This window comes from Pezoporus occidentalis, unplaced genomic scaffold, assembly GCF_034315485.1.
Source record: "Pezoporus occidentalis ecotype Australia unplaced genomic scaffold, CSIRO_AGI_Poc_V1 ctg44, whole genome shotgun sequence".
NCBI lineage: Eukaryota > Metazoa > Chordata > Aves > Psittaciformes > Psittacidae > Pezoporus > Pezoporus occidentalis.
In genome coordinates this window covers 1,664,321-1,677,806 of record NW_026915769.1, presented here as the reverse complement: position 1 = coordinate 1,677,806, position 13,486 = coordinate 1,664,321, and the positions used below count along the sequence as shown (strand labels likewise).

Genomic DNA, 13,486 nt, shown 5'->3' with positions numbered 1-13,486 from the left:
TCCAGAATCTGTGTGGAACTTTCACTACCCCTTCCCTATTATGGGCGGAATTGCCTTTTATTTAATTTTTAGGTTAAAGACGTACAATTCATTTGTCTGCTGTAGACTTGTTCATGACAGACAAATATAACAGATTATCTTCCATTAAAAAATTGCAGACGTGGGTCAGCTGCCATATAACTCACTGAGTTTCATTCCCTCCCAAGGGTTCCATCTATCCCCACAAAATAAATTCATGTGTACTGAGTTAGTTTTTTTTCATGACTAGGCAATATCCCTGTTCCCTGGAAACTTGCAGTTGTTATTAGTCTTTGTGAACCTCCCCTTTGAAAATGCCAAATCCTTTAAATTAATGCTTGGGAGGGTCATATTTTGCATTTCAGTTGTTGAAAAGACATTGCATTTATTCAACAATATAAAGCTCCCTGAGGATCAGCAACCACAGTTTGTTATATAAAAGTGTGGCGTGCTTTCTCTAATTTGGGAGTTGACTACTCACATAATCATAGCTACCAATATTCAGAGCTTACAGTATTTTTTTATTCTCTTATTATTGCTTTTTTTCATCATAAAATACAGCTTGTGTTTTATATGGCTAGATCCTGCTCTCAATGAAGTATTTGGCTTCTCTGGTACAGAACAGATCCCTAATTGGTTGAAACAATGTCTTAAAAAAGTTTTGGAGGGTTAACTTTTAATCTTCCGCCAGATTTCTTTGATTCATTATCAGCTATGAGGCATTTGAATGATAGTGGGCTAATTGTATTCAGATGCCCTTATCAGCAGGAGTAGCTTTATGATAGGAAAAGGTAGCATAGTTTCAGCTGGATTTTGGAGGGAGCATCAGTATCTTCAACTGTCCTTAATACCAATTTTACTTTTAATTTTTACTTAATTAAACAAAAGATTCAAAAGCAAACAGATTCTTGGAGTAAGCACAGAGCTTTCCTGAGCAGATAATAGTTCCAAGAGGGAGAAATGAAAACAACTATGAGTAAAGGTAAATTGAGTTAATATGCCAAGTCTGGGAATTCTTGTATCTCAGTCCAGTAGTGCACATCCAGTAGTGTACATGCCCCTGTGCTCTTCCTTGAGATTACGCAGAAAATTTGAATATTGTAAGAGCAAGGCCTTGTTTTCTTAGTGAGATCTAGTACGGAGACGATGCCCTGGGATGTCAGCTCCCCAGATTTATGCCTTAAGAAACACTGAACTCCTTTACTGTAACTCCTTTACTGTTGCTAATGTATGTAACCTTCATCAAAGCCAGTAGTTATTCTGTCTCAGCTCCTCCTGCATAAAATGCAGAAACGTTAAATGTAGAATTATTGTGGTCATAGTGGCTGTGTGAACAATTAAAGTAGATAAGTAGTCAGCCCAATGTATCTGCACAGTTCTGTACCAGCATTTGAACCACAGCCACCATCCAGGTCTGTGCATACTTACATGGTCACTGTTGCCGTCTGAGGTTCCCAGCATCTGATGTACTGTACTTTCCGCATGCTTTGGAAAACAGACACATTTTTTGTTGTCCCTGAGTACAGATGGGAGTCTCAACTGCACATTTATTTCTCCCTCACCAGTGTTTAGAAAAAGCATTTTGATTGATCAAAAGTTACAGTAGGAGGAAAACTGACTTTATTTTCTGGGATTCCTATCACTTGGGCAGGGAGTGCACTAGTTTTGCATTTAGCTCAGTCTAGATAGCAAAAGATTCCATCAGTCAATTTCTTTATGTGTCCGGTCCACTTCACATTCTAGTGTCACAGCCAAAGTCAGCTTGCACTGTTTAGGTTCGCAGCATTGCACTAACATGTTGTTAAGTTTTAAAAAGAATTCAGTGTTCAGCAAAAATTTTAAATGAAAATCCTTTCTTTTCACATTAGATTTAGTAAATCCCTTCCCTTTCACAAATGAGAAATCAGGGCCTAAACTATTCTGACAGCATTTAGAAGTTTTTCACTTTCGAAGCTTTTTGTGTTTTATATATCTAATTAACTGTAATAAGAAAATAATAGGACATAATGTTTGTTTTACAAGGTGATTGATCTCTTGGCAGCCTGGCAGACTCTTTTATTGATTGGTTGGTGGATAATGTCAGAGTGGATATGTCCTGGAGGAGAATAGCTGACACCTAAATCCATATGTGACAGATTACCATCTGTGTTGGAAGACAGGTTTCTTCGTGAAATTGCAAAGATAACAGGTGAAAATGGAGAAAGTGACATGAGGGAAATGTGTTGAAACCTGCCTCAACCTTTCCATGCTTAAGAGCATTTACACAAAGCGCTCTATTTTGTGGGCAGCTTGTTTTGAGGATGAGGGAGATTAACTTTTAATTACATTCATTCCTGTCTGCCCAGTCTAGTTTTAATTCTGTTAATTAGGGAAATGCCTTGCCCCACAACCTAGCCATAAAGCTAATTAAACGGAGAACCTTCATTTGCTACTTAGCGGGGCTTCAGTTCAGTAATGCTTATCATACATTACAGTTAATTAGCACTGTGGGAGGGAAAATGAGGATGTCGCTGAAGTGCAAAACTCAAATTAGAGGTGCTATAATATATGCTTTATTTCATTTTGCAGCTATCTGATGCAGGGAAGTCACACGCTACCCTACCTGCCTTAGTTTCACATTTGTTAAAGGAGAATTAATTAAACGTATCTCTCTTGCAAAAGTTTTGTGTAGGTTTAATGTAATGAAGTTGATAAGCTGTTGGCCTTTGAAATCCTTAAGTAAAAGACACTGCATAAATAGAATTATTTCTCCCTGAAGCATGCAAAGCATGTTGGAGGGAATGAGCTATGCAGTTAGAGGTAGAGGGGTGGAACAGCAGATGTACTTCCTGAAGTAAAGATGGATGTACAGTTACTCACATATTCACAAAATCTTCCAGGGCAAAACACAACCAGCATGGGCCGTGCTGCTGTCTCAAACCATTCAGAAGCCCAGACCACAAATTAAAAGAAAATGTGATTTAACTGAAAAATTCTGATGGTAAATGGCTTTAATTTGTAATGCTTTGTTTAATTATAATAATCCGTTTTAAAGCATTGTTCCTGAAAATATCAAGTGATAATTACCGATACCCCCACTGTGCAGATGAAGTAAAGCAGAGAAATGTTGCAATTTGCCCAGACTGGAACTAGGACTTACAACTCCCTGTAAAGTACCAGACAGCAGCTGGCTTGATGTTTCCTGGAGGAAACAGCAGAACCTAAGTTCTACTTTGATTTATATTTTCTCACAGTAGCACTGAATCCTGAGTCTGAGGATATGAAATTATACGTTAATAGTTTACCCCTAGCATGCATTAAGATTCTATGGGAAGTGTTGCCTAGAGCATTGCAAGTGTAGCCCAGTAGGTTATGCTTATGTGAATCCTGAGTTACTCAATATATTTCAAGATTTAGTGCAAGGCAGCAGGCAAATATTAAAAAATAATTGCAGTCTTAGCATTGGTGGCTCTGGTAATATTTGTAACGTAGAGCAACATGTAGAATAATGTGTTTTGTGCAAGGCTGTGATGACTGACACACTATCTAAGCGAGGTAGCTGGCTGCGTTGCACACTGGGCTTTGATTCAAGTGTGGATGAATCCACATTGGTTTTCTGTGCCTTTATTTCCCCATTGCTGACATGGGGCTAAAAAGTTTTGTGGCTGCTTTGTAAAGCACTCTGTAGTCTGCATGGATTGGGACACTAATACCTGGGTCAACAAGGCAACACTAGTTACAAGGTTTAGGGGACAGTGGTGATTAGTAGAAGTATGAGAAAAGAGAAGGAAAGAAAAGGAAAACTGTGAAAGAAGGGAACAAGAGCTAGCAGAATAGCTAGAAAATATGATGTCCAGCCTGTGCTGGTAATAGCATTATTAATGCTAACATGCTGTCATTAATACAAACAAGAAGGGTATGAAGTTTCTGTAATTATTTCAGGTTGATCTGGGAGTGTATTATTTTCCTGGAGCTAGGTAGCATTTCAAAACTGAAAAGGATTAGACAGACACAATCAGTTCAAATATTTGTCCAGCCATTGAAAGGAGAAGCCTCACTTCCGCCTGTGATGAGGCTTTGGAAATCTCCATATCCATCACTGTTCAACAGCTAAGTGAAGATTGCGGGTTGATTACCCTTGCACCTGCCTTTAAGCAGCTTATGTGAAGTGTTAAGGTCTAAGTTGCCTAAAATCCCTACTTTTTAATTTGTTTTCTGACTTGTATGCAGCAAGGCAAATCTTCGTGAGTTTATATGCATACATGCACACACATGTGGTCACACACCCCTGATCAGAGCTAGGTCCTTCCAAATGTGAATTACTCTGAGCAGAGCTTAAATATGTACAAGTAGAACAGGAACAGTCATTCCCATTAATATTCACAAGGACGTGAAAAGAAAAATACTGGACTGCCTTTTTCTTCAAGTCAGATTGGGGCTATACAGCATATCATAAAGCAACTGAGTTTCTGTTCCTTTATTTAAAGCTGAGAAGTTGTATTTTACACTGATTCCACTGCCTCCCTCGTATTTTGAGATGCTCAGAAAACTTAGCATAACTTATTTCAGAAACATTTTATTTATTCCTCCTTCATTCTTATAAAATTATTGCCCATTCCATTCTTCAAAAATTAGCTTTTGAGTGTCAAAAAGAATATGGAGAGCTTTGCAAAATAACTACAAAGAAAGGATATTTAAAAAGAGTACTTGGATCTGTGTGCCAAAACTGTGACTTACTAGCAAATTCCACAATGCTCTAGGATCACATAAGCAAATCCAGAGAGTAGTCATGCTTAACTTCACCACAGTGACTGTCTTTATGCCAGGCCTTTGCTTATAGGATTTGCTGCGAGCCTAGACTTACATTTCACAATGCACATAGAGATGACAGTGAGTCACAGAAGCTGGAGTGAAACCTCTCCACTCTTTGTGAACAGCAAGTCAGGGTTTGTTTCTGGGTTCAGATGGGCCCACAGCTTTTGTGATGGTGTTGCTGAGTTCCATCTCCAGACTAGTATTTACAATTGCTTTTTTCCACAAAATATAAAAAATGTAAGAAGGTTTAGGTACTTTTGTGCAAATCCTATGTTTGCTTTTGCTTTTTTTTTTCAGTTGTATGTCGAGGAGTGAACCATTTTCAGGGCTAACAGGAGGCTTGAATGCTTAGTTGCCTTCACTTGCTATTTTGACTAGTACATTTTAATGCTTCTATGGTTTTTCATTGGCCTGTATTTTCCATTTCTGCATGTGTCCCATTTGTGCTGGGCACATCAGTTGGTATTTGTGCCAGATAGGCAGCTTGTATGAGCAAGTTATCATTTAACAATATTGATTATTGCATTAAGAGAAATCCTTTGGGATTTCATTGCTAATGCACTGAAAGCCCATCAGACCTCTTAGTCTGAAATGACCTGCACATTGTCTGAACACTTATGACCAGGGCATTTTATGTGCAATCCCCCATGGAGACATACAGTTCTTTATATACTTTTGCATTCCTGGGGATACAGGGGAGCAGATCAGCATGGAAAGTTTGAGCCATTCTTCTGCAGCTTGCATCATCCGTTGAAAAGGAGCCACTTGAGAACTATGTTTTAAGACACCAAGTTTACGTCTCCTCCACAGACAGTCCCAATAATAGTACAGGGATATTTGACTAAATCATTCAAAGCTGGAAGAGATACCATGATGGTTTCCACTGTGTTTTTCTTCCCTATATGATAGGCCGACATACATACTCTCTGTGAAGTTCAAACAGGCATTTGACAAAGTTGGGTACCAGTCAGTTTAAAGATAAATGGGGCCTCACTTTCTCACACAGTAGAATCATTTATTTTCACATGGCTCATAACAAGAATTATTTATAGCTGTGGAAAGAAAAATAGTGGGGATATAGACTTGGTGCAATTTCTATGAACCAGTTAGAAATGATACAGTTGGATACTGCTCTCTTCCAAGTGAAATGCAGCGATGCACTGCTCTCCATAGAGTGAAATAATTTCTACATGCCTTGTCAGTCTCGCTATGGCTGTGGAAAGAAATACAGTGAAAGGAGAGACGTTGGCACTGTTTGTCTTATTTAGAATGTTTTTGCAGCTAACAGTTTTGACCTCTATTCTGTTTTGATGGTCCTGGTTTCAAAAGGCCACATCATGTTTTCCAGCTACACGAAATGAATGAACACCTTCTTTTCCTGTGGACTCTCCCATCTTTTACCCAGTTCAGAATATTCCTGGTTCAAAATATCCCAAAGAATTGCTGGTGTAGAACTGATGCGCTGTCTTGTCAGTGGAATAACAACAATTAACAGGTTCAAATCTACCCTCTGAAGCCAGGAGGGTTTCATTTTTGTCCCTTATGGTCTTCAGACACCCTGAAAAGAAGGTTAGACTGGAATTTTGAATTTAATGTGTGAAATCAAGGAGCCATCATTTAAAATGTCAATCCTCACTTCAGAATGGTGTTTGACAGGCTGCAAGTAATTTCTGCTTCAAGCAGTCTCAGGCAGCAGAGTAGCCCAAAGGTCATGTTGTTTTTATCATGGATGACTGCTCTGCATGTTTATGATGCATAATATATTAGTAATTTTAATTCACAGTTCTATTTGTCCAGCAGTTTTGTCAGGTAGTTAGGTACACCTGCATTGTGCAAAAGCATGGAACTATTGTAATCCATCGTAAGACCTGCAGCACAGTGCCGGTTGCAAGTACTGGGACTGGGAGGAATCACTTCTGCCAATGGAAATGCCAGCCTGCAGGACTGGACAAAGTCTTGTGACTGAAGCCACTGACGGGTCAAGATCTGTGCTGGTGGTCACAGCTGAAACCAAATAGGTTGCTCCCTCAACTCTCATGGTATGATGTATAGCAACCCTCAGTGTGCTCTTCATCAGATTTATGAGATTGAGAGCCTAAGGTTATCTGTTCTTGACTAGCTTGGTCACCAAAACTGAGGACCAGACAACAAACACAAGTGCTGGTTTCAGATCACTTTGAGAACTTGTTACCCAATACATAAAGATTTCAGCTGTCTTTGTGCGAAGCACTCAAGGCATAATACCACCACAGCTGCTGCCTACCGTTTTACCCTCATGCTTTTAATAGGACTGAGTGCAAAAGCCACTCCTCTGCAGAGCTAGACACAAAAGTAATAAGGAGTAGTATTAGTTCAGAGAGTCTCAGAGCAAATTTGCCTTCTCTTTGCACATACGCAACTCATAAGCAAACCTTTGTAACAATATGCATTGTTCTTGTTTATTTGAGTCGTATGGTCTCCTGAGGATATTTCTGTCAATGTCAGTGAAGCAAAGTGCCTTTTAGAAAGGATGGCTGAATTTGCCTTTTAGCTATTGAATGTCTAGATTTACCTCCTTGCTCCTCCTGCTTCTGTTTATATTTTACATGCAGAAACATGGTAAGAGCCATACTACTCTCCCATGTCAGTAATAATACGTTTTCAAAAATGAATGAATGACATCCACTATAAGTAATCCTAAATTCAAATTGTTTTTAAATGCACCCTTCATTCACCAGCATCATGCTGTGTTTGATAAATTTCCATCTTTTCATATTAGCTCTTTTGGCACCTAGATTTGCATTTTGTAATCTTTGCTTTTTATATGGCCAGCTGTTACTTCAGAGTTTGAAAGCCCTTACAGCAAGAGGCTTTTCAATAGGAAATACCACTCTCCACTTGGTTTTCTGAAAGATCTTGTTTTCACTTCAGAAGTGGTCAGCCAAGGCTTTATATCATGTTACTTCTTCACTGTATGCACCCCTAAAATGAGCTATTTTTGCACTGTCCTACTCCTAATATAAAAACCAAAACAAAACAAAACCAAAAACAGAAAAAAAAAAAACACACATACCAAAAAAAAAGAAAAAAATAAAAAAAAAGAAGCCAACCACATATTTTTCTCTTTCAAATGAACATGGATCCATGGTTTTATAAGTGAGGGAGGGTGGAAAGATGCCCTATATTTTAAATGAGGTTCTGTGACCTGTTATGTACTTATTGCGCAAACTTTTCTTGATCGGAAAAAGGACTGATCATTCCAGTTCTTCAACACTTTTGGGAGAAGTTATAAGGTGGAGGAAGCAGAATCAGCAGTCTGAAATTCAGAACAGAGGTCTTATCAAGTTCATCAATGCTCTTCATAATCAGTATGTAAAGTAAGAGCCGTTGATCTCATCCTTCTTGCATATATACATATATAAATATGGCTTCAGAACAACTGAAAAAGCAACATTTCACATGCACTTGCAGTTGCTCTTCTATTATATATATATTAAATCAAGAAAGCAAGACACATGAAAATGGGTATTTAGTGACTTTGTATTCGTAATGGAAAAACCAGCATATAATGCTAATTTAAAAAAATTATATTCCTACATTTGTTTATATAGGGATAATGGAAGTATTTTCAGCATTCATGTATGTTTTACTTGGTTGTTATTTCAGTTTTTCATGTGTTCTTGCATTTTGATAGTTCCTGTGCAAGGCAACAGATTCACATCTTACACAGGCTGAAGTCTTCTGTTAAGCAGACCGCTGCATCTACAAAGAAGCTTCTTTAAATGTTCTTTAACATCAAAGTGCCAACTTGGGTCATCTGGCAGTTCCAGTTGTGCGAGAAATCTCTCTGCCTCCAGAGCAGTTCAGCCCATAGCTGTTTTGTAAACCTTGCAAGAAAGTTTTGGGAAGAGGTACCTCTGACCAACCTGAATCCTAAGAGAGCCAACAGCCTTCTTGGGGTCTGAGTAAATTTCTGTACTCCTGCTCTGAACTACTGAATTGCTGTCATGAACTCAATTTTTGCTCATTCATTCTTTGCAGATATTGATGAGTGCCTGGTAAACAATGGTGGCTGTGACCATTTCTGCCGAAACACAGTTGGCAGCTTTGAGTGCAGCTGCCAAAAAGGCTATAAACTGCTCACAGATGAACGAACCTGCCAAGGTAATACTTCATTTCTTTTATCTCTTCTATAATGAAGATGCTCTTTTCAGTGGATTTGAGTTTTCTTTAATTAAGTCATTTGTACTACAGGTTTTAATTGTATGTAATGTATGTAATATAATAGGACGGAAAGTTAGAAAAGACCTATTAGATTTCCATTATCTGAGGTGGGTTTAGAAGATTTTTGGAAATGTCTTGTTTCAGTGTTTATAGTAGTAGGAATGCCAGTGTCCTGATGAAGCGCAAAAATCTGTTTGGTGTAGTGGAGTAGCCTCAGGCAGAGTCTTATGTGCAGGTCTTCTAATTTGCTATGATCTGAATGGGACAGAGACTTATTTTACACCAGAGTCATTTAGAGTAATTTACTGGAATGGAGCATTTGCAACATTAAAACTGAAAAAAAAACCAAGAGTCTAATTTGTGAACCCACCTTTGCCTGGCAGAATCTGTTTATGGAGGGATAGTGAAGTGTTCTGTGAGAATTCGAATGATGTGTGGTTTACAGCATTTGCTCTGTGTGTCATGATTTGTTGTCTAAGTCATGTGATGTTATATATTCTATGACTAAGTGCATAACCATTTCAAACTTAAGTTCTGACCATGTGCCTTTGGAGAAATGATACTTTACGCATTTGAGCTCTGCAACTTTACACTTTAAAAGCCTCCTAGAAAAGGCTAGAGAGATGAGCATGCATCAGCAGAGAGAGAAGGGGAAGGACGATGTACTCAATTAAAATTATGTTCAGGAATTGCCTCTTTATCAATACATAATTATTTGCATGGGGTTTAAACATGTAAAGGTTTTGTACTCCAAAACAGCATTAGTATTTTAGAGCTTCTTTGTCCAACAACAAAAGAGAAAGCAAGGTAAAAAAATTTTTCCATTGCATCTCATTGGTACTTAGAATCATAGAATCGTTAGGGTTAGAAAGGACCTTAAGATCATCTAGCTCCAACTCCCCTGCCATGGGCAGGGACACCTCCCACATTAGACCATGTCACCCAAGGCTCTGTCCAACCCAGCCTTGAACACTGCCAGGGATGTGGAGCATTCACAACCTCCCTGGGCAACCCATTCCAGTGCCTCACCACCCTTACAGTAAAGAACTTCTTCCTTTTATCCAATCTAAACTTCCCCTGTTTAAGTTTTAACCCATTACCCCTTGTCCTGTCACTACAGTCCCTAGTGAAGAGTCCCTCCCCAGCATCCTTACAGGACCCCTTCAGATACTGGAAGGCTGCTATGAGGTCTCCGCGCAGGATTCCTCTTCTCCAGGCTGAACAGCCCCAGCTTTCTCAGCCTGTCTTCATACGGGAGGTGCTCCAGTCCCCTGATCATCCTCTCGACTTGTTCCAACAGTTCCGTGTCCTTTTTATGCTGAGGACACCAGAACTGCACACAATACTCCAAGTAAGGTCTCACGTGAGCAGAGTAGAGGGGCAGGATCACCTCCTTTGACCTGCTGGTCATGCTCCTTTTGATGCAGCCCAGGATACGGTTGGCTTTCTGGGCTGCAAGCTCACACTGAAGCCGGCTCATGTTCATTTTCTCATTGACCAGCACCCCCAAGTCCTTCTCTACAGGGCTGCTCTGAATCTCTTCTCTGCCCAACCTGTAGCTGTGCCTGGCATTGCTCCAACCCAGCTGTAGGACCTTGCACTTGTCATGGTTAAACTTCATGAGGTTGGCATGAGCCCACCTCACAAGTGTGTCAAGGTCCCTCTGGATGGCATTCCTTCCCTCCAGCATATCAACCAAACCACACAGCTTGGTGTCATCGGCAAACTTGCTGAGGGTGCACTCAATCCCACTGTCCATGTCAGCGACAGATGTTAAACAAGACCGGTCCCAACACCGATCCCTGAGGGACACCACTTGTTACTGATCTCCAGCTGCACATTGAGTCATTGACCACAACTCTTTGTGTGTGGCCATCCAGCCAGTTCTTTATCCACCAGGTGGTCCACCTATCAAATAGATGTCTCTCCAATTTAGAGACAAGGATGTCGTGTGGGACAGTGTCGAACGCTTTGCACAAGTCCAGGTAGATCACACCTGCTCTACCCCTGTCCATCAGTTCCATAGCCCTATCATAGAAGGCCACCAAATTGGTCAGGCAGGATTTCCCCTTAGTGAAGCCATGCTGGCTGTCACCAAGCATCTTGTTTTTCATGTGCCTTAGCATGCCTTTCAGGAGAATCTGCTCCAAGATTTTGCCAGGCACAGAGGTGGGACTGACTGGTCTGTAATTCCCCGGGTCATACATTTTCCCCTTCTTAAAAATGGGGGTTATATTTCCCTTTTTCCTGTAGTCAGGAACTTCACCCGACTGCCATAATTTTTCAAATATGATGGCCAGTGGCTTAGCAACTTCATTTGCCAGATCCTTCATGATCCGTGAAAGGATTTCATCAGGTCCTATGCACATTCAAGTTCTTAAGATGGTCTTGAACCAGATCCTCTCCTACAGTGGGCCCAAGGTCTTCATTCTCACAGTCCCTGCGTCTGCCTTCCAAGACTTGGGTGGTGTGATCAGAGAATTTGCCAATGAAGACTGAGGCAAAGAAGTCATTAAGAACCTCAGCCTTCTCCAAATCCAGGGTAGCCAGTTCTCCTGATTGCTCCCAGAGAGGGTCCACGTTGTCCCTAGTCTGTCTTTTATTTGCAATGTACCTATAGAATCCCTTCCTGTTATCTTTCACATCCCTAGCCAAGTTTAATTCTAACTGGGCCTTAGTTTTCCTAACCTGGTCCCTAGCTTCCCGGATAACATCCCTGTATTCTTCCCAGGCCGCCTGTCCTTGCTTCCACCTTTTATAAGCCTCTTTTTTCATTTGAATTTTCCTCAGCAGCTCCTTATCCATCCAAGGAGGTCTCCTGGCCCTCCTGCTGCACTTCCTTTTAGTTGGGTTGCAACACTTCTGAGCTTGTAGCAGGTGATCCCTGAATATCAACCAAGAGTCTTGGGGCCCCCTGCCCTCTAGGGCTATATCCCATGGAACCTTCCGAAGCAGGTTCCTGAAGAGGCCAAAGTCTGCTCTTGAAGTCCAGGGCAGTGAGCTTGCTGCACGGTCTTCTCACTGTCCTGAGGATCTCAAATTCGACATCTCATGATCGCTGCATCCAAGGCTGCCCTGGAGCCTCACATTTCCAACGAGCCCTTCCCTGTTGGTGATCACGAGGTCAAGCATGGCACCTCTCCTCGTCGTCTCCTCTATTACTTGCAGAAGGAAGTTGTCTTCCACACAATCGGGGAACCTCCTGGATTGCTTGTGCTGGGCTGTACTGTCTCTCCAACTGATATCAGGGTGGTTGAAGTGCCCCATGGGGGGAAGTCCCCCAAGGGCCTGCAAGTGTGAGGCTGTTACTATCTGTCTATATAGTGCTTCATCCAGAGTCCTCTTCATCAAGTGGGCTGTAACAGATCCCCACAGTAATGTCTCCCATTGCTGTTCTCCCTTTAACCCTGACCCACAAACTCTCTATTGACTTCCATCATCTGAGAAGCCTACTCCACCCTGAGTGTGGATTAGACACAAAAGAGACGGTGCAAGGTTAGTTTCAACCTGGAACAGGATGGGAAGAGCGGAGAATGGCACAGTTAGTGCACATGACTAGGCAGAAATAACATTGTAGAATCATGTCAGATGAGTAAGTTGTTAGGTTTTGACGTATCTGCTGAAAATAGGGATGAAATGTTAAAAAGAAGCATTCCCTTCATGATGTATTTAGAGATAGTTAGGAATACTTTCTGGTTCATGAGTGTCATGTTGTGACATGCTGTTGCTTTGGTATCAGAGGTTTCACCACTGAAGTAAGTGTAATTACACCAGTGCAAAACTGGCGAGAGAAAAGTCAAGCCCTGCATTCTTGTTAGGCTAGAGCTGGTGCAAAATTTATGTGTTCATTATGCAAAGTCTTAGTAATAGTCTTTGAAAGCTACCTATAAATAATCAGATGAATACCGTGATAATGGGAAATAGAAGCAGCTCTGTAAATGCTGTTCAATGGAGTTTTGTTTCTTCATGGGCCTGGGCTACACAGAACGAATGAGTTGCCAGTAACAGGGCATACCATGAAAGGAATGAAGCAGTAGCTGAGCTTCTCTTCTCCCTCATGTGATCAGACATGGAAATGTAAACGTGATCTGGCTGTTCTACTTTTCCCATTGTCAGTGAGCAAGGGCAGGCACTCTTGTCTGCTTCTGCAAGGTACTTTGACTGATTCATCAATTGTAGCTTATCTGTTGCAGTAACAGATAAGTGCAAATCCAGAGAATTTTTGACCTGGAGAAGTTCCTGTGGTCCCAGGAACACTGGTTCTTCAGAGTTGTGAAATGGGAAGGACAAAGTTATTTCCTGTTTGAAATCTGAGGTGTTTGGGCCCAGAGACTGATTACAGCTAACACTGTATGATGCCTGCTTTGTGGAGAGAGCACTGTGATAATTTAGTTCCTCTCTGGTGCTTAGGGTGATAATGCAGTCAGTAGGCCTGCTAATAAAGAAAGAAGGAAAGTGAATATAGATCAAG

At 40.9% G+C, this 13,486-nt stretch overlaps 1 protein-coding gene across 5 annotated transcripts in view; it reads left to right on the top strand.

The window, feature by feature from the left end:
• SCUBE1 (signal peptide, CUB domain and EGF like domain containing 1) overlaps positions 1–13,486 on the top strand; it is a 209,482-nt gene that overhangs the window by 147,449 nt on the left and 48,547 nt on the right. For all 5 annotated transcript variants that reach the window (XM_062634872.1, XM_062634870.1, XM_062634869.1 and 2 more), the window contains one exon: positions 8,833–8,955. In XM_062634872.1, coding sequence (XP_062490856.1) covers positions 8,833–8,955 — 123 coding nt within the window. The remainder of the gene's footprint in view (positions 1–8,832; positions 8,956–13,486) is intronic.